We start from the raw sequence: 21,542 nt of genomic DNA on the forward strand, positions 1-21,542 counted from the left end.
CTAAGATAACTAACTATTATCAATTGAGTTCCTAGAAAAAAAAATCCTGCAGGATTATCTGGTGACATTTCTTGAAAAACATTCAACAAAACTTGTGTAGAAATAGCTATAATAATTGTAGCGGTATTTGCTGGTGGGGAACCCCAAATGAAGTTTTGAAGAATCCATGGAGATTTTAGTTCAAAAATTACTCAAGATTCGTTTGAAACAACTTCACGAGTAATTCGTAGATGAAATGTTGGAGATATTTCTTGATAAATCTTTGAGGAAATGAGTCATTGGTCGAATTTGTTGAGGTATTCCTGAAAAGTTCTTCGTAGACATTCAGGAATAATCCTTGGTAGAATTATGGATCCATTTCTGAGATAACCCGTAGACAACTTTAGGAAATAATTGAAAAAACCGGCGTCCATGATCCATGAAATCCATGAAGAATTTTTGTAGGGGTTCCTGGAAAAACATTTAACGAATTCTGGAATAACCTTAGGGAACTTTGTTAGAAAGACTCCTGTAAGAATCCCTGAGAGATCTGCTAGAGTACTATTGAAAAATTGGTAGAAAACTGGATTTATTGCAAAAAAAAAATGAGAAAAATCCTGCAATGGCATTTTGGGATACATTCAGAGCAGGCGTTGCAGAATTCGCTCTCATTTGAGAATGAAGCACGATCAAAGCAAGCAAAGAAAAACATCCCATCTGTTGCGGTCCACGATCGTCATTGTATCGCAAGGTGTAACCTGAGAGAGAGGAGACAGCTGGCTTAGATTGCGAGCTCCCAAAAGTCAAGGAAACCTGTCATCAACTGTCACTGGAAAACCGCACATTCGAAGGGCAGAGCGCGAAAAACCGTCAAAATTTGGCCAAACTAAGACTGGATGCGATTGAATATTCAGGTTGTTTTCCTGTGCGCTCGCATATAAAACCGTTGAATATTCAAATATTGTCGATTGGACTCAAATTGCTATTGATTTTTTTCATTTTTATGATCGTTTTGATAACAAATTGGATGTGAAAATGGTTTTGATCCAGTTTGTGCTCTCTGAACCATTGTGCACAACCCAAACATGAGGAAAAGAAATCAAAGAAGCCAAGAAAACAAGCCAGTTGTCAGTGAGCTGTCTCCTCTCTCTCAGGGTGTAACCTGAGAGAGAGGAGACAGCTGGCTTAGATTGCGAGCTCCGAAAAGTCAAGGGAACCTGTCATCAACTGTCACTGGAAAACCGCACATTCGAAGGGCAGAGCGTGAAAAACCGTCAAAATTTGGTCAAACTTAAACTGGATGTGATTGAATATTCAGGTTGTTTTTCTGTGCTCTTGCATATAAAATCGTTGATTATTTAAATATTGTCGATTGGACTCAAATTGCTATTGAAATTGTTTAATTTTATGATCTTTTTGATAACAAATAGGATATGAAAATGGTTTTGGCCCAGTTTGTGCTCTCCGAACCATTGTACGCAACCCAAACATGAGAAGAAGAAATCAAAGAAGCCAAGAAAACAAGCCAGTTGTCAGTGAGCTGTCTCCTCTCTCTCAGGGTGTAACAAGTCTGATAAATGGAAGCAGCGAGCGAGAGCCCCAACGAGAGAGCGATGATAAAATCCATTTTTCTCGCTTGTTTACCGTTGGGGATAGGTGTTTTTCTTTACTGGCACGATAAACAATCCACGAACTTCCAATAACAACAGTGTCCCCCAGGCTTGGAGCATGTTTAGAGGGGTTTTATCATGCACTACTATCCCCCCAATCTGATCAAACTTGTAGCAGTATACGATAAACAGTCTCTCATAATGTGCAGCATGTTATGATAGTTACAGAGAGCGATACGTGAGCGATTCTCTCAATTTTCTCAGGATTCAATCCCTGATTCAGAGTAATCCCTGTGAAAAATCCTGGTTAGGTACCACCAGTTTCCGCTCATGTTCCAGTAGCTCGCTCACACTGAAAAAAGACAAGTTTATACAAAGTAAGTTTGAAAACATTAGCCGCTATACAATTCAAATCGACGATAGAATCATACTGTGGACATTTTTTTGTGTATTTACTCAAATTACCTTACTTTTTGAACTCGTGACCGGGGTACTGGAATATGAGCGGGTACTGGTACGTTGACGGTATTTCGAATCAGAATTCACTGCAAAGAAAAGGACAATAGTGTATTTAGAGAGCATTCTTTTTTAAAAAATAGACTTTAGAGATTTTCCATTGATAATAGAGACTTTAAGAGACTTGCGTTAAAATAGTAAACACAACAACTCTAAAAAGAGATATACTACCAGCCCTCAGATATCTTTACTCAAATCAGTTCTGGAACTCCCACAAACAGTCTTTTATCTCAAAACATGGTATACACACCTATTCTCGTTTACGGCGGATTCAACTTTCGATCGAATCCTATTCGTTCGAAACCATTGTCCACTTGATTTTGCTGGCGTGAAAAAGTGCAAAAGGACTGTTCATTTTATAAAGTGGACACCTTGTTTATGCTATATCTTTTTTATTTATTAATGAAATCGCAAGCAGTTTTCTGTGCATCGTTCAACTACTATTCTACGGTGTTATGAAAATATAAGGTCTAACAGAATACTTCTGGTTGAAGAATTAAATAGTTTTTCTAAAAACTTCTAAAAACCTGTTCTTTAAAGTTTAGCATTATTTTTCGCATAATAAAAATTCGTTCCAATGGAGTTCTGAAGCTACCATGGGAAACACGGTATGGAGTTTTCGAGGAGTTGACTGAAGTTTGTTCTATGCGATTTGTGGTTTATAGAAGTAAAACTAGGATGGAATTGTGTCATCGAAAATTTAAGTTACATTATTATTTAATCGGTTAAATACAAAAAAATACTTTAATAGTGCTTTCTACACAACTGAAATTCGTAAACTTATAGTCAAATGCATATATTGATTAAAATCTAAGCAGAAAAAAACTCTCCTCCCCTTCTAATTACTGTGCGTTTGCAAACGACATAATAGTCGTCTTGATGATCCTCAAACACTCGTCCATCTGCTGCTCGTTGATAGTCAACGGAGGCGCAAAACGGATGATGTCCCCGTGAGTTGGCTTGGCAATCAAGCCATTTTCCTTCAGTCGTAGACAAACTTCCCAGGCGTCGTACTTGGAGTTGATGACAATAGCGTTCAGCAGACCTTTTCCCCGTACAATAGAAACCACGTCTTGTGGCAGCTCCGACAGAGATTGGCGCAGCTTGCGACCCATACGATCTGCGTTCTCGGCTAGCTTTTCATCAATCAGCACATTGAGGGCAGCCATTGCTACCTTGCAACCCAGAGGGTTTCCACCGTACGTAGATCCGTGCTCACCGGGCTTGATGCACAGCATGACTTCGTTGTTCGCCAACACAGCCGACACGGGGTACAATCCACCGGAGAGGGCCTTGCCCAAGATCAGAATATCAGGTTTGACGTCCTCGTGATCGATTGCCAGCATGCGACCTGTGCGGGCAAGACCCGTTTGGACTTCATCGGCAATGAAAAGTACGTTGTACTTTGTACACAGTTCACGAACCCTTCGGAGATAACCTTCGTCGGGAACGACCACTCCGGCTTCGCCCTGAATTGGTTCGACCATGAACGCACACACATTGGGATCCTGAAGAGCCTTTTCCAATGCAACGGTGTCGTTGTACGGGACAAGCTCGAATCCCGGCATGAATGGTCCAAAGCCTTCATAGCTGGAGGGATCGTTCGACGAGGACACGGCAGCCAACGTGCGTCCCCAGAAGTTTCCCTCGGCGAAGATAATCTTGGCTTTGTTCTCCGGCACCTTCTTCACTTTGTAGGCCCACTTACGTGCCAGCTTGCAAGCGGTTTCTCCACCTTCGACGCCGGTGTTCATCGGAAGAACTTTGTCATACCCGAACAGGTCGGTGACGAACTCTTCGTATTCGCCCAGAACGTTGGAGTAGAAGGCTCTGCGGAGAAGAGAATTTTGCCATTAGTTATGAGGGTTTTGTACAAGGATTACTCGGAAATACCTGGAGGTAAGTGCCAAAACCTTGGCCTGCTCGGTCAAGGCCTGCACGATCTTCGGGTGGCAGTGACCCTGGTTGACCGCGGAGTAAGCACTGAGGAAGTCATAGTAGCGTTTGCCTTCGACGTCCCACACGTAGACGCCTTCGCCACGGGCCAGCGCCACCGGAAGTGGGTGGTAGTTGTGTGCGCCAAACTTGTCCTCGCGGTCGAACACCTCCTGCGATGCCGTGCCGTTCTGCTGCTCGGTGATCTTGGTGGCCGCAGCGGTCGAGGACATTTTGACTGAAAATGAAAGAGGAATAATGGAACGCTATTACTGATGGTGTTTTTTTTTTTCTCAAATCGTGTTTTCATTACGCCAACCGTTATGTTTGTACAGGTCGGACTCGATTATCCGGAGTATCGATTTATTTTTCACTCCGGATAATCGAATCACTAAGAAAAAAACTGAAATCTTCGATAAAAGAACTTAAATATTATCTTTTTTGATGTTTTATTTATATGACGCGGTGGCGAAATTATTTCTTGAAACAGTAGGGGTCTTTACAAGAAAAAAAAAGTTCGACCAGCATACACTTCTTCAAACCCCCCATAACACTTTTTCAAACCCCCTTTTCCTAAATACGTTCAAAACTGAAAAACTGTATATTGCAATACCAAATTATCTCAGATGCATAAAAATTGAAAAACAAGAACATCAAAAAACAAATTCTGGATGATAGAATCCCGGATAATCGAGTCTCCGGATAATCGAGTCTCCGGATAATCGAGTCCGACCTGTATTCGTTTGGATAAGTCCGTGTGTCTATTAATTACGTAAAACTCGAGGGGGGAGGGGGGGGGGGTCGAGGGGGCCATGGCCTCCGGGCCACCACAAATCTCGAAAAACATATTTATAGTTAAACTTTTAGGAACAATTAGAATTAATGCAATAATACATACTTTTTGGAATTGCATTATATGATTTTAAAGATTTAGGGTGATTCTGCTTAAATTCCTAACAATTTAAACGTGACTTTTCCAATTGCAACAAAAGCAGAATGCTTTTAGACTAGTCTCAAATGCAATTTGTACATCTGCAGATCAAGTAATTACTTTAAGTGCCTTGAAAATAGGAACTTTAGAGACCTCAAAACATAATCTGATAGGAATGATTTCCCTTTTTTCGTTATACCTTATGACAGTGTTACTTCTCGTATTTGTGTATGTATTTTTTTATGATTTTCTTTAGGAGTTTCGTGAGAATTTAGGTATTTTTGCAATCCAGAGATTATTCTGAAGATTTTTCCATGAGTTCATTAAGAAATTATTCCCATTGGAATTGCTCCATTGGTCTTGGATATCTCCAGAATATAATCTGATTTTTTTCAAAGATAATCAAGATTCCATCAGGAATTTCTCCATAGATTCATTTATTTTACATATTCTACAAGGATGTCCTAAGTTCTTCAGGATTGCATACAGTAACTCTTCCATCGGTTTTCTTAGTTTATCCTCCAAGATTTTCGTTAAGAACATCTTAAGTAAATCTTCTGTATAATTCGGTTGAAGGATTAATGAAAAAATGTCTAGGGGAACTCCTATACAATCTTTGGAAAAAATCAAGGTGATTCCTGAAGAAATTAATGAAGGTTCAATCGTTGGAGTTCTCAAGGATTTCCTCGAGAAAATTTTCTAAGCATCTGGAATCTGGAAAAAAATCAGGGAGAATTGATAGATAAATTTCTAGACAATCCCTGGACAAGATTTCTTGAAAGTTTTCCATGACGAATGTAAGACATAATTCTTGAACAGCCGCGTATGTTTTTTTATTTTTCTCTGGAGCATGAACAACTTTGCTTTATGATTAACTGCATCAGAAGCGGACTTTAGAGACCATTTTTGGTTAAAATGGAGACTTTAGAGACGTTCCATTAAAAATACGCTTTTTAGAGACTTGCATTAAAACAGAGAGCATGTCTCTAGAGAGACCTGCTACCAGCCCTACAACAATTTCTTCAACTCAAAACTGATAAGTAAATCTGTTTGTTCAACAACTTGAATATTTAAAAATAATAAAATAAGCATAACTTGAATTATAGTACCAATAAGGAAGGAATCAACAAGTGGATTGTTGAATAAGCCCCAAAATCATTGAATTTATCCTATAAGCTTATAGAATCTGCAAAGATTTATAAAATATTAAGAAAAGCATTTGTTACATCAATTTAAATTTAAAAATAGACGTTCATAAGAGATCTAAAGCATTTTTTGAACGTTATCAAATAGTTCGACTAATGATTTCAAAAACCTTACAAAGAACACTAAAATAAATCTAGTCTATTCTAATGTACCAGACAATAGCCCCTGAGCCCCCACATTTGTAAATACGGTGGTCATCCCTCTATAATTTAAATAGAAGAATTACAGGTATTTAAAATCATGAACATTGTCTTGCTACAAAAACTGAAATGTCCCACAATAAGGTGGTCATTTCTGGGTTATTTCGGTAATTAAGAAGCACAAAATTGATCACCCTTCTATAATTGAACTATAAAAGTCATAGGTATTCAAAATCATGAAGATTGAGCCGTCGCATGCCTAGTTTTGGTGCTGAAATTTAGTGGTCCCAAAATACGGTTTGTCCGGTGGCCATTCCGTTGCTCCAAAAGTACCAGAACAACTCATTCTTTTTGCAAAAGACACCCAAACATAAAAATCAAAAAGATTTGAACGCCATTCGTTTGGTTTTGGGGCATAAGTCCGAGTGATTCAATCGAATTATCCAGGTTGACCACCTTCCGCGACTAGAGAAACCGGTTTCGCTTGAACTATACTGGACCAAAATTTTCAGAGGATGTGCTCCGTTAGCTTGTTCCTTAATGCAGATAATTTTTATGCCAGAATATCCAAACAGTACCGATGTGAATGACATATACAAAACTATGATGGCAATTTACTTTTCGGGTGTTCCGGGTTTCCGGAACCGGTTATGTATGCGGACATGAAAATCTCTTTTCACAATCCACGTGAATACCTATTTAACCATATGTGTACAGTTCAGATTGCTTGTTTGGTTACGAAACTACAGGTTGTCAAATTAAGGGTCTTTAAAGGGACTTTTGTCAGATTTAGCAGGTTCTCGGTGACCACAGTCACAGTTTGTAACTTTCTTAGAGACTGAGAAAGGTTAGGAATTTTTGCACGAAAGTATTGGAATAAATCATAGGCAAATACATGCAAGAATCACTGAGTAGATTCCTGCAGAAAAAAACTTTAAAGATTCTCTGAAGTAATGTCTGCAGATATTTTTTTTAAACATGTCCTTGGTTGAGTTCTTGAAGGTATACCTATTGGCTTTTTGGTGGAACTCATAAGGAAATCCGCGAAAGAATCACTGGGTGAATTCTTTGAAAAGTCTTCGGTGGAAGAAACTTTTGGCAAATGCCTGAACACGTTTCTGATAGAATTCCTGGAGACAATCATGAAAAATACTAACAGTAAACTCAGAAATGCCCTTAGACAAACATCTGGTCAGATTCCAGATGATTCCTTGTAAAAAAAACTTAAAATAGGGTCCTAAAGCCCTGTCCCAATTTTGGTGCCAAATGCTCAAGTTTAAGCCAAAAACACATGTTTACTCAATTTTCTAATGTTTTCCGTTGGTTTGAGTACAAAAAACATTTTTTTTTAGATTTTGTCACACTCTTTGGCCTAAACTCAAATTTTGGGTGTATTTTGTTTTCCGTGTCTCTTCCGAAATGTCAGATAGGAACAACCCCAGTGGTAAAACTAAAACCCCTGTGGTGTTTTTGTCGACTAAGCGAACGTCAAACATGATCTTAAGTGTCAAGGTTCATTTATGGACCCAATTTTTAAATTAAAGTTCAAACATGATATAGCCGTTATTTGAGCGGGAAATATTGCTAAAGTAGTTGCAGTAAGATGCTCTTTCGTGTTATTGAATAAAAACAAGATTTCATTAAAAATTTTAGGACCCAATTGAAAAATTTCGACGAAGATAGCAAATCGGTCAAAAGTTATCCCGCACTATTATTTACGACTTCACACTTATGGAGGGAGATTTAGCAAAATAGACACAACAATTTCAATAACTAACATAAAACATAAATTTCAGTATTTAGTTTTAGGTTCTAGAAAATGCATTAATCAAATTTTGCATATAAACTTTGTAAATATTGCATAATAGTGTTACACACACAAGTAATGTAAGGCTATCATGAAATATTTATTTTGAAATCTTACATTTTCTTTATAAAATCCTTACATTTTCTGTATATGTGACGATATTATACAATATTTGTATTAGCCCTTGTTTTGGATGTAGAAATATCGTATAGGCCTCTAAGAAAAAGTCTTCCTCTATCTTTCAATCTTTCAAAAAAATGTAATAAACAAGGTCAGTAAGAGTGAAAATTCCACACAAAATCGAAATAGTGTAGTGCCCTATATTACCGTAAAACGAGGTATCTTTGATAATGCGGGTAACTTTGATAGTGAGGGACCTACAACATTCTAAACGACATAACATAATTTCTGTTAATCAGTTAAGCAAAACGAATGCAAAAGTAAAGAGAATCGCTAACGTATGCAGCTTTATATTTGAATACTAATATTCGATGAGATTTTAACATTGTTTACACCCTTACAAACAATCGTCTATTATTCCTGATAGCCCAGTTATAGTAGAATATGAATCCTCCCTCAAATGCAAAGACGCTTATAGAGGAAAGTTTCATCAACTGCCAAAAGGGGAGATATGGTACTTTCATGATTAGTAAGAATTGTCTGCGTCATTTTGCGCCGAAGCCAGTTAAAGGGGCGTAAACTACCCCTTGAGAAAAGAGTAATTCGTGAATTTCTTTGTTACTTCAAAAGATAGGTTTTTCACGACAAACAACTTTGTATAAAAACACAAAAAATGTTAAAAATCTTGGAAAAATGTTATGATAAAAAATATGATTTTTAGGGGCCATCATACATACAACGGCATATATCTCAAAAAGTATAAGAGATAGAAAAATCGTGTGTTCGACAATGTTGTTTTAAATGGCCAATTCTACAACTTTGCCGAAGATGCCATATGTCTACCTAAATGTTATGAAAAAATAGTTTTTCTATCTCACTGCTAAATGGATTGGTCAAAAAACTTTTTGCGTCAAAAGATGCGCTTTAATATACCAAGAAACTTCTCTGAACAAACTATATCGCTAAAATGAACGGTTTGGGCGCTATTCAAAAAGCGCATGTTGTTAGAATGCTGAAATTGTCAATGGCGCTAACGTAGATCTTGCGAATATGGGCAGTTCAACACACTACATCGATCATTATGTGGTTTGAGTTTTTCCAACCCCCTGAAATGAGCGCTAGTTCTCCAAGCAAGCCACTTATGCGTGGCGCTAGTGCTGAGTAAACAAATTTAGGCTTTGCCCCCATCAAATCACGCGCGGTAGCTACAGAGAGATAAAAAATACTATTGATAATCGTTTATCATTGTGCCAAGTAATATGTGGCTAAATTATCTTGCGATTACAGAAAACTTGTTAAGATTATACGCACTAAACACCAGAATGATATGTGAAATATAAATGTCGCATTCGAAAAGGAGTGTGTTTCGTGCTTAAATCGATATTTTTTGGCAGGCTGTCAAAACAGCACCAAATTTTTAGCTTCACGCCAGTTGTTCGTGGATGGCATCCGTTTCAGTCCTGTGGGTTTTTCATATTTGAGGCCTTACAATTTTAGAATTTGGGTATCAAATCTACAGGTCCATTTGTGTATTGGAAATCAAAAAGATAAATTTAGGAAGCCTTTGTGAATTCCCTATATGATGAGCAAGAGTTTTAACCATAACTTGGGTATTGTATGCCATCCAAACTATCCTAAAACTCAGTACTTAAAGTCCTACAGGGTCAACACAGACTCACATAATGTCTACACTTGAGCTATGAGTATCGTGATAATCTTTATATCGTTTATCGCCAAATGATGGAATCGCTTCAACACTCTTTTCAAGTATTGCAACATCCCAAAAAGTTTCGAATCTCCGGCAAGCATAAACTGCTGTTGTAGTGATTTCAATCTTTCCGGAGGATGTTGCTATATACAAAATGAGTGTTACAATATTCGGTGATGCGATTCCATACCTTTGGCGAGTAGCGTATATTCATGAATAAGGCCTGACACATTGTGTTCGCAAAAATCGAGCAAATAGTGGTCATTACATTTAAAAAAAAATTATTGCTATAAATTTGGAAAATTTTTCAATTCATTTAAGGTAAAACAAATTGAAATCCAATTTCAATATAATGTTCAGCAATCACACAGCAATGAAGATTATCTTTTGGGCTTGTGCACTTAGAATACTTAAAATAAGAAGATAGAGTTCATTGGCTTACTTTTTTTCGGTTCAAAGCCTTTGAAAACGTGATTAAAGACATTGTGACGGTCATTTTTGGATTTAGGGATGTTTCACCTTAAAGAAATTCCAAACGGTGCTATGCCCTGCATAAATTATTCTGATAGACTATGAATGCACTTATCAGATGAAAGTGAGATCGTAAATAGTGGACACTGACGCCATTCATTTCTTATCTCAGGCATTTGATGCGTATTCACTGCGGTCAGTTGAAAGTGATTTCAACAGACTTTGTAAACATTTCGTATTTTTTGTTATGTTTGCTCCTCGTCAATAAGAAGTGTTTTTGCGTAAATCCAAACAACAAAACAACACCTTGCGAAGAAAACAGCGCATCTATTTTTAAAGTCGCACATTTCCCCACTTGTCGGCGTACCTACTCTCGGAGATAATGGGCAGACGTGAATTATGAAATCTAATCCTTCAGAGTTTGCAATCTCGCTAACTGATAAGGCCGTCTCCTCGTTTGCACCTTTGGGGGTTATCAGGACCCGTTATCAGCGCCTAGCCAGCTGCATGGATTTGTGCTTACCAATAAAGCGAAGGATTGCTATTGATACGGGTGCAATCGAGATACTCTGGCACGTGGTATTGCGTCCTTGTATCGATTAGCTTCACTTTTTTTTTTCGCACTCTTCCGCGATGAGAAGCAGGCGTCGAGCAGGAATAGAAATCCGAGCAAATCGGCTGCTAGTTGGCGAATGACTGAGAACGCATAGTAAATTTAGGACGTAGGACAAAGGTCTAATAGTTATGCACATGCCTATAGCATACTGAACAACTGATCTGCAATACGTTTTCTTGATTTGACTGCGACGGAACGACATTGTCAAATGTATAGCCATAGACTTGGAATCATGTTTACTTTAAATATACCGTCGTAACAGCAACACAAAGTTATCACGAGTGTATAAAAAAGCATTTTCTTGCATTCTTCTTATACATATCAAGGAAATTCTAAAAAGTTATTTTGAACTGCAAAACTCTCTTTAAAAATAATTGTTATGAAGAATGAAGATATAAATGAAGCCTAAGATTCATCATGTTTCACAAACTGTACAACCGTACATCAAAAAAGGAGCAATAGAACAATTAACCACAATCAGATTTGCCAGCAGATGATTTCACTATCCGTGAAATGACAGAAGTTGTCGTCATGCTTCCTCGTCGTGCGTACTACTGGTTGGTGATAACGATGGCACAACATTTTTCCCATCATGTCCCGCGCAAAAGAAGATTGAACTGGTGCTTCCAAAACAGATTCGCACGTGAATCCACTCTAGCATGGTAGCGCACAATCAATCAGCTGGTGAGCCAAAAAAAGCGACTGAATGGACCTTATCAACAGCGTAAACGCGACTACGAAGAGCGTCAATGAACTGATAGGTACTGCTGACTGATGCTAGATGTCAACGGGGTATCTACATATGTTCTCTGTACGTACACAAATCAACGTCATTCGGCAATATTGGGTTAATGCGCGATAGCGATTGCGGAGCAATTAATCTTCCGACCCAGATTAGCAAGTAACAAGTGTTACTAGGTGGGGCCCAGATAGCCGTAGCGGTAAACGCGCAGCTATTCAGCAAGACCAAGCTGAGGGTCGTGGGTTCGAATCCCACCGGTCGAGGATCTTTTCGGGTTGGAAATTTTCTCGACTTCCCAGGGCATAGAGTATCTTCGTACCTGCCACACGATATACGCATGCAAAAATGGTCATTGGCATAGTAAGCTCTCAGTTAATAACTGTGGAAGTGCTCATAAGAACACTAAGCTGAGAAGCAGGCTCTGTCCCAGTGGGGACATAACGCCAGAAAAAAGAAAAAAGAAAAAAAAGTGTTACTAGGTCGGAGTATTTAATTGTGGCACTTTGCTACGGGTTTCCAGATTTGTTCTATTTAGCTAGGGTCGTGTTCTCGAGCAATCCACATAATCTATGGAGACTTCGCAAAGTACCGAAAATGGGCTTGAAGGGTTCCTAGTCTAGTTTTTTTAATACCAACATTCCTTCAAGAATTCTTACAGAAGAATCATAACAAATTCATCCAAATATTTAACCATAAATTCCTCAAAATGTTCCTCCAGGGACCTCGGTAGTGAAACTTCCAGAAAATCTTCAAGGCGTTGATCGTGAAGAAACCCAAAAATGACGAATTGCATGTCAAATCGGTCAGTCACAGAACTCGACCATCTTCGATTTGCAGTAAATTTTGCACATGTTTTTGGTATGATACAATAAGTGTTTTCCATAGAAAAATCGATCATTTTAACTGTTGGTTTTAGAGAGAAATGTTATATGAAGAAGTTGTGGTGAACCGTTTGGCATACAAGAAAAAAATACTTCATGTTTCTTTCAAAAATTCAAAAATAAAGCTTAAATTTTAAATTACACAAAAACCCCATTTTTAAATTTTCACCATAGTTTCATGATAAAATAATTTTTAATAAAAAAGTTTTTCTAAAAACAAATTTGGGCCGATTTTCAAAATTTTATTTTTTGTCAAAATAAATACGTTTTGATGATACAATAAGAATCTTTAAATTATTCTGAACCATAATGGTTATACGAATAATTTCTCTAGAAGTAGCCATTTTCGAATTATATCGAGTTCAATGCAAAAAATATTATTCAAATATTAAAATAGGCCATTTTCATTAGTTATTCGCGATTCTCCATCAATACACTCAAAAAAATCCAAACGTCATTGCTACGTGAAAAATCACGTAGATCATTCCAAATTCATTTTGCCTCCACTTTACCTGACTAAGATAAAGATCACTAAGCCATTCATAACTATCAAATAGTGAATCGGTAATTGTTACTGAGGTTACCTAACGCGCTTACGTGAAAATCACGTAGGTGCCTAAGTTCATTTTGACATCTGCATGTTGTACGTACATTCGGTGTTGAGCGCAAATCCTAAGATGGCGCCCGCTTGATTTTTGAGGAACTTCAGAAGCTGCTGAACTTTAAACCCTGTGATAGATTGATTTCAAGGTAAATATGCTTTAAATATCGAAGAATCCCTGCATTACTTCATATTTCATACCTGATTTATAACTTCTATCAATTATAGCACGCGAAGGCGAAGGCTACAACAAGACAGAACAAACTCACAACATTTGGGAAACAGGATTCATAATGCTCAGATTGAATATAAAAATATCACAATCTTTTAGGTCTGTTTTCATTTTCCAATTGGGAATTAGTTTTCTTCCAAAGCCTATTAGAGATAAGGTTGGTCTTTATTCCAGTTAAATTTAATGCAAAACCATCCAGGTCCTATTGAAACGCTTCGTAAAGGCTACCGGAAAATCCACGTAGCTGTTACGTTTAGCGACGATGGAATGGACGAACTTCCAAAGTTCATGCGTTCATTCTGGGCTACCTATGATTTGCGTAGGAGCTACGTGAAAAGTGCGATGGAAAAAAATCACGTATGTTTTCACGTAACAATGACGTTTGGATTATTTTGAGTGTAATAATACGTTTTCAAAAGTAAAGACAATATTGCTTTCCACTTACTCATTTTCCTTGATGGAGAATCGCAAATAACTAATGAAAGTGGCCTATTTTAATATTTAAATAGTATTTTTTGCATTGAACTCGATATAATTCGAAAATGGCTACTTATAGAGAAATTATGGTTCAGAATAATTTCAAGATTCTTATTGTATCATCAGAATGTATTTATTTTGACATAAAATCAAAATTTTGAAAATCGACCGAAAGTTGTTCTTAGAAAAACTTTTTTATTAAAAATTTCTTTATCATGAAACTTTGTCCCAAAAATCCGTTTACTATCAAGATTCTATGGTGAAAATTTAAAAAATATTTAAAATGGGGTTTTTGTGAAATTTGGAATTCAGGTTTGATTTTTGATTTTTATATGAAAATAGATAAAATATTTTTTCAGTGTATATTTTTTTATTATAGTCCAAACGGTTCACTACAACTTCTTCATAGAACATTTTTCTCTAAAATCAACAGTTTCGGAGTTAGAATGTTTCAAATAAGTTGCACGCAAAAATTTATAGGTCATTTTCAAAAGTTATACTTGAGTCAAAATGATCAATTTTTCTATAGAAAACACTTATTCTACCATATCAAAAACATGTGCAAAATTTAATCCCAATCGAAGATGGTCGAGTTCTGTGACTGATCGATTTGACATGGAATCCTTCTATTGTAGTTCAATGAGTGAAGGTAATATTATTAATGTTAAGTTATGACTTAGCAAGAACCATGAAATAAACCTTGATTACTTTTAAGGTCTCCTAAGCATTCTGAAATTTTTGCCTTATTCTTCATAATTACCTACAGCATTTGCAAAGCCTTAAGAGACATGTCAACTATTTGAGATCGGATATTGGATGTCATCCAAATCATTATGGAATTCAGGACCTACAATAATTTACTGATTCTACTGTAGTCTACACTTATGCAAGTCTTACAATACACTTTTGTGCTAATCCATAGAGCTTCATAATGAGTCAAAAAGTGTACTTTTATTAAATTTGGTAGTTTTAAGGTCTGAAGAGCACACTGAAGTTGTAGGTGACCACTGCGCTTGCATGTATAATTCAAATTTCGTAAAACGAATAGTAGAATGAAGCAATTAATATTCTTGAGAGCTTCAATGATGGGGAATACAGAGAGCAGAATATTTAGGTAGAATTGTAAATTACATTTAAGTGTTATAAGATGCTTGAACTGGAGCAAATCCTAAAGAATTTGACAAATCTAATCTAAAAATAAGCAAATTAAAAGCAAACAAATAAAAACAAATCAACTATTCGCAATATACAAAACAATATGTCTTTGCAAGTCCGTTGCACATCAGTCTAGAACAACATGCTCTGGATTTATCAATGCCTTAGTCAACTAGATTCTGATTCTACATCCGTTGGACGATCCGAATTCAACTCAGGTGATGAATTCTGCGTGAAAATAGGATCGATACTCCTAGAAATAATGCAACTACATATAACGACATTTTTTGTGTAAACTAGTTCAGCTTTTCAATAATGAATAAGTTTTTAAAATCGATGGTTACGAACACCTTGAAAATTCAGTTTTTTGATAAAATCAAATATGGCGAACAAATTCGAAGCAAATAAAGCTCCTATGTTCTCTCTGTTTTTAGAGAAGAGCGCAGTAGGCTTCGCCGCGAACGGACGTATTTTGACCTCATGTCACGTTTTTTAGCGTTCTTCGTGATAGATTTTTTTTCCACGATTATGCCGGGGTTTCGATCGGCAGTGCCACCCGGATAGTTTTTTTTTTAGATTTTGTAGTTGAAGTGAAATTATTGAAATAGAATAAAGGGAAAAAAAATTGAAGTGTGTTTTTCATATTCTGTGCAAAATTAATTGAAGTTAGATGAGCCCTTGAAAAGAGTGCTTTACGAGGTGAATTCTAGAGTGCTAGTTTTTGGCCGGTGTTTCGATCTACACGGCGTACTTTCTAGGGGCTTGCAGGTGCATCTGGTGAGTTTGTGCCTTTATAAAGGAAATAACGTTGCATTTCGGTTATGGAAAGTTTTTCGGTATTAATCATTGTTACGATTCCGGAGTGCGGTATGTTTCGTTTATAATTTCGTTTATAATTTAGTGTCTGTCGGTAGTTACATAGCTGACTTTGCATTCGACATTTTTTTCTCGATAATTCACATCGTTTCCTTCGATTTGTTTAATTTACGCGTTTCGCTCGTCTGTACGTCGTGGAACTCCCTATGTCGTTTTTTTCTGGCTAATGTCTTATTTTTTTCTTTGATTAATACATTACGATCGGTTGTTTTTGTTTTCGGTTCGGGTTTCGTTTTTTGCATTAAATGTAAAACTCTTTTCTTTTTTTTTTTTTGGACCCCGAAGGGATCGGTTCTGCTTTTTACTATTTATTGAGCAGAAAATCACATTGAACGGTTTTGATGTAACAAACTAAACTAAAATATATTTTCCTCCATTAATTGCCGGCATTCAAATGATTAAATAATTAAAACTTAACCACAAATTCTCTGGGTCCATCGCTAGTTTTTCAGGCGAATCCTATGACCTTTTACCCCTCCCAACCTCCACCTCCGTTGTACTTATTAGGGTGTCGCTGAGTCGGTGGTCTTTCATTAAATAAGTGCTACATCAACATTTCCATCCCCTATCCCAAGTTACGGTAAAGATAGGCGTGGCGAGGAATATCAATATCCATGCTTTTGGTAATATTGTTCATGATTGGACCAAGGGTTTTCCCCAGCCTTGTTTCTTAATAATTCTATAATTCTATAATAATTTAAGATTTTGTTTAGAAAAAATATAAGCGCATAGATGAAGTTGGATCAAATATAAAATGCGCGTGAGGATATTTTCTATTAGCTTTATTTTGTGTAACTAGATCAAGACTACGGAAAATATAATATTTGGCCATCAATCAATATTTCAATAAAAACGATGATAAAAGACCGAATATGATTCTTAAGACCAATGTATCATAGATGCGTCCTACGAACGCCGAGCGAAATTAAAATTTTCCATCAGCAAGTTTGATGGGAGGTACGTTTGGCCGAAATGACATTTAGCATAAAGACGATAGGTTTGATAGGGCGTTCATCTGGGTTATGCTTTTAAAAAAGTTATTAGCACAAAGCTTCTGATATTTTAATAAAAATTACTAAGACACGTTCATGATTCACTTGGTATTGGTGGTTATAGTTGGTCGAATTGTCATAAACTATATAATTAAAAATAATTTAATACCGCGCATGTCAAACATAAACTGCGTGGCTTTCTAAAAACCTCCCGCCGAAGTGAATCAAAAGTACCAAGAATAAGATCCGACTCCCCAAATGTCTTTGAAAAAAACATGCATGATTTCATGAGCGATTCAATGAAAACGATAAATTCTCAGAAGCATTTTTGTATTATGTATCAATCCATTCTCAAACAGCTTCGAAAGAAGTTCTTTCAAAATTTATTCCTAGAAAGAATTGATAATATACTTTCCATACATGCATAAGAAAAACAGAGGAAGAAAAATGCTTATACTCTACCGAAGGTCTATCCGGCCATTTTCAAAGGTTTGGTTTGTAAATAAAGACTATCCTAAGAAGTATGGATAAGTTTCTAATCCCAAATAGAACATTAAATAATTATTCTTTGTTTTGTGTTTTAGTGTTAAATACCTATATAATTGATTTTGTAAAATTTTAAAAAGATAATATGGTTTGGTTAAAAAAAGACGAATTTCAAAGACAAAGAGAATAATTTGGATACATATTTTAATGTGTAGTGTTCGATAATAGAAGACAAATATCTAATAATACACCACAAGAGTTTTTTAGAGATTTTAAAAAGAATACTTAACATTTCAAACTTTAGTTTTACAACAATGAACTTACTCCATACTAATGATAACTTAGATACTCTTAAAAATTACGTGGAATTCTATGAAAAATAAACTTTTTTCACAAACCATGAACTAAAGTTTTGAACTGACAGGAAAATAAATTAAAACTTAGCCTAAATAGAAAGAAAGCCGATTCGTAATTTTCTCTCGAAAATTTAGCTCAAAATAGTTGAGAAAAGTGACTTTTTGACGAAAAAAGTGACTTTAGTTGAAATGGCTTAAAAAAAGAGACTTAAAAGTGACTGGCTTAAAAAAAAGTGACCGCGCTTAGGTTCATATTTTTCTATATTTATTTAGATATACTAGACTTCAAAAACAAGATGAAACACTAGGTATTTTTGTACTTATAAATGATTTGTGGAATTCCGTTCAATAAACGATCAGTGTCAAAAAAAGTTAAAATTCCAAAAAGCTTTCGTTGTTGAGTGCTTTCATTTCAATCATCACATGTCTAATTTTGTTCTCGCTATTCAGAAGAAGAAATCACCGGAAATTCGTAAAATATCACATTTTTCAGTTTCACGGATCGATCGGTGAAATAAAACAATTTTGCTTTTCGCTAAGAGCTTTGAGCCCGAATTCAAGTTTTGCTATAACTAGGCTGTCAACGATAGGAGACGAACTCTTTAAAACTTCATCAAATATTGATCGTGGAACAGATTGTTTGAAAACGTTTTAAAAATGGTAAAATCTCATAAGTTTTTAATATATAAATGTAAGGCCTCAAATTTTCTCGATTTCAACGAAACTAACTCTAAAATTAAATGTCATACAAATGCTCTTTACTTTTGCATTCGTTCTGCTTAACTGATCAACAGAAAATATGTTTTTTTCGTTCAGTATGTTAAGGGTCCCGTACTATCACGTTTTATGGTTCTACAGTTAACTCTCCCTTACTCGATATTCCGTATCTCGATATCGAGTTAGAGAACCATAGTGAAAGTTGATTTTCATGGCTACCTCGATGGTCCCTTGGATCGCATTTGCACTGATTTTGTGTTCTATAACTCGATACCTCCCTAACTCGATGGTCCCTTCAATATCGAGTAAGGGAGAGTTGACTGTAGTAGTTTCAGTGATGTAAACTCGGGAAGCATTAATTCGAAGTAGAAGTTTTAACTTACATCTTATGTTTTATAAGACAACAAGCAATACATCATAATACATATTTAGAATGAGTTTGTTTTCGCTTATTAAGGTCAATCAGCAAACTAATGATAAAACGCATTAAATTAACGATCATATTCAAAGAAGGTGACATCAATTCCCGTTATGGACCAATTTTCGTCCATTTTCGCTCCCTGAATAACTACTTTCTCCTCATATTAGGGAACGCAAAGTCCATTCTAAAAATAAATCAAGCAAAACAACACTCACCCGTGGGATTGGCAAACGACGACGACAGTCGTTTTTGCACGGTCGCAACTCTGCATCTTGCCGGCATGTGCATCTGCGGGGCTCCACCAGAAACTTTGGCCGACAGCAGAAGCCGGCTCAACTGCTTCAGCATCTGTGCCCTTTCCACGCTCTTGATCATCTTTCAGCACTGATGGCACGAAATCAAACAAACCTAAATTAAATTGGACGCGCGTTCGCAGGCGTTGAATACACAACAAGTTCAAGTTCACTGATCTTCTTCTCACGACAACGAGAGCACGCTGATCGACGCACGTAAGCAACAATACCGCAAACCTTACCGCACCGGGAGCTGAACGGTAACTGATAGTCCTCCGATGGACGGGTCACTTTTTATTATTTCTGGAAGGATTGTTCTCCTGACGACGCCCCGGCACCGGCTCATCAACGTCTACAAGAAGGCGAGAATGTGCGCAAAAAGATTCCTTGTAGTGGTGGGCCGCCTTCAATAGCAGCTTGACTGTATTTCGGTAATCTCTCAATAGGGAACATTCAAAAATGACGTTCTTAATTGGTGGGGTGGGGGTGGTTTGTGACGGTGCATGTATTTGGTATTGGAAAAAAACGTGACAAAGGGGGGAAGGGGTCTAGAAATCTCGAAAAAATATGGACGTCATATTGGAGTATTCCCATAGAGCCCAGTTCGCAATATTGGCACAGTGTTTTAAATCATCGATTTAGCGATTAAAATAGATAAACTGAATTATGATTTTTGGATTGTAGGTGTCTTCGAAGAAGTTATCTGCTATAAAAATAAAAATGGAATGGTGTTTGTATGTCACTAAATGGCTTGAGAATGGTTCGACGGATTTTAACAATTCTTTCACTGTTGCATTTGTCCAAGGTTCCAACGTGCTCGTGCTTAGAAAAAGTTCAAGAAAGTCTTCGGAATAGTCGTGAAAACGGGAGAAAAATAATGCGTCATATTGTTTGGGAGATTGTATGTAATTTTTCAACAGCCTACTTTATGGCAAGACAAAGTTTGTCGGGACCACTAGTTTGATATAAATATTTTATTCTTTTGATATCATGTGGTTGATGAGCGATCCACCGAAATATTTTTCCAAAAAAAAAGATAGAGGTTATGTAGCTTTAACAAAGTTGTAAAAATTGTTGTGTAATGACTCATTACGGAACACAAAATAGTAATGAATCATTACAGCACTGGTTTCAGTTGCGTAATGACTATTCCCGCACTGCATACTTCAGTGCAGGAAAGTAGGCCGTTTCATGACAGATTGGCGTGATGAAAAACAGCCTATTACGATGAGAAACCGCATGATATTTTTTATGCTACATCATGGGTTTGATAATCACCCTTAGATCATCAAACTCATAATATCATAAGAAGCACCTTTTTATATCAAGAAACTTCTTCGAAGTCATAAAATATCTAAAAGCAATAGCAATAAGTAATTCTATTTTGATCCTGAAATCGATTAATTGAAACACTGTGCACTGGTGTGATGGGACACAAAGACGCACTTCTGAACGATTACAAGGAGCGTATGGAAGCCAAAGGGTCGACGGGCGGTGCGGCGGATTGATGAATCGGCTTATCACCTACTCCTTTTGGTCTGGGATCTGCTACTAGGGTACTTGGGTTGGGTACCTGAAGGGGCTCGAGCTAGAAACAAGAAAGGATGGATTGTCGTTAGTAGCAGTGCACGCTTATCACCCCGGGGTGCTATTTGCTTGGTCACATTTTTGGCAGTGCTGATAACGGTCTGCTAATAAGGCTTAATTTGTGGCAACACGCCTTGGATACCTGTTAGCGGCTTACCTACCTGATTTATTTGTATGGTGAATGGTCGAAATGTGCAAAAAACACAGAGGAACACACCCACAAAAGACTGCACCACTTGAACCTGATACGCGTGGCTTAACGAAAGTGGATGGTATTGGTGATTGTATGGTTATTTTTGCTAATACACCTATCACTTGATCCGTGGGATAATACTTTTGGGACGAGTCTGTTTTGCTCGATCGCTCGTAACTGAATAGAGACGAAATGTGAGTCTGCTTGGGGGGAAACTGCAGCCAACGACGTATTTTGAACTGCGCTGGAGTCCTTTTGCGCTGTAGTGTGAGCGAGACAGTTGAATCTGATGGCCGATAAATACCATATAGCAGTCGTATACTAGTAATACGCAGTTGAGCTTATGGAAAGTTTTTAATGTTTCAATTAATAGGTAGTCTGATCAAATACGTGATGGTTGTTATCACTGCTACGGAATGGTACTATTGTGATTAATGTGTTTTGATCGGTTTGTTTTCAAGTAAAATAAACAATGGATCGCATAGATGCTTCTT

The 21,542-nt window shown here is 36.9% G+C and overlaps 1 protein-coding gene across 3 annotated transcripts; it reads right to left on the reverse strand.

The window, feature by feature from the left end:
* Nucleotides 1-2,818: 2,818 nt before the first annotated feature.
* Nucleotides 2,819-21,258, reverse strand: LOC5566322 (ornithine aminotransferase, mitochondrial). 3 transcript variants are annotated; one of them, XM_001650637.2, is made up of 5 exons: nucleotides 21,017-21,258; nucleotides 20,715-20,856; nucleotides 19,191-19,620; nucleotides 3,999-4,278; nucleotides 2,819-3,935 (listed from the first exon to the last, which is right to left on the reverse strand). In XM_001650637.2, exons 3-5 carry the CDS (start codon nucleotides 19,348-19,350, stop codon nucleotides 2,948-2,950), a joined length of 1,428 nt encoding a protein of 475 aa, XP_001650687.1. In that variant the 5' UTR covers nucleotides 19,351-19,620; nucleotides 20,715-20,856; nucleotides 21,017-21,258; the 3' UTR covers nucleotides 2,819-2,947. The 3 variants fall into 3 exon arrangements, with proteins under 3 accessions (XP_001650687.1, XP_021704181.1, XP_021704182.1); XM_021848489.1 differs by lacking the exons at nucleotides 20,715-20,856; nucleotides 21,017-21,258 and having other exon boundaries at nucleotides 19,191-19,630; XM_021848490.1 differs by lacking the exons at nucleotides 19,191-19,620; nucleotides 20,715-20,856; nucleotides 21,017-21,258 and adding an exon at nucleotides 10,947-11,060.
* Nucleotides 21,259-21,542: the final 284 nt, after the last annotated feature.

Source organism: Aedes aegypti, chromosome 3, assembly GCF_002204515.2.
Source record: "Aedes aegypti strain LVP_AGWG chromosome 3, AaegL5.0 Primary Assembly, whole genome shotgun sequence".
Taxonomy (NCBI): domain Eukaryota; kingdom Metazoa; phylum Arthropoda; class Insecta; order Diptera; family Culicidae; genus Aedes; species Aedes aegypti.

Coding starts and splice junctions, on each gene's coding strand:
- LOC5566322 (XM_001650637.2), bottom strand. CDS start 19,350: ATGATCAAGAGCGTGGAAAGGGCACAGATGCTGAAGCAGTTGAGCCGG. Junction 4,279..19,190: donor GTCGTTTGCCAATCCCACGG/GTGAGTGTTGTT, acceptor TTTCATTTTCAG/TCAAAATGTCCTCGACCGCT. Junction 3,936..3,998: donor GTTTTGGCACTTACCTCCAG/GTATTTCCGAGT, acceptor TCTTCTCCGCAG/AGCCTTCTACTCCAACGTTC.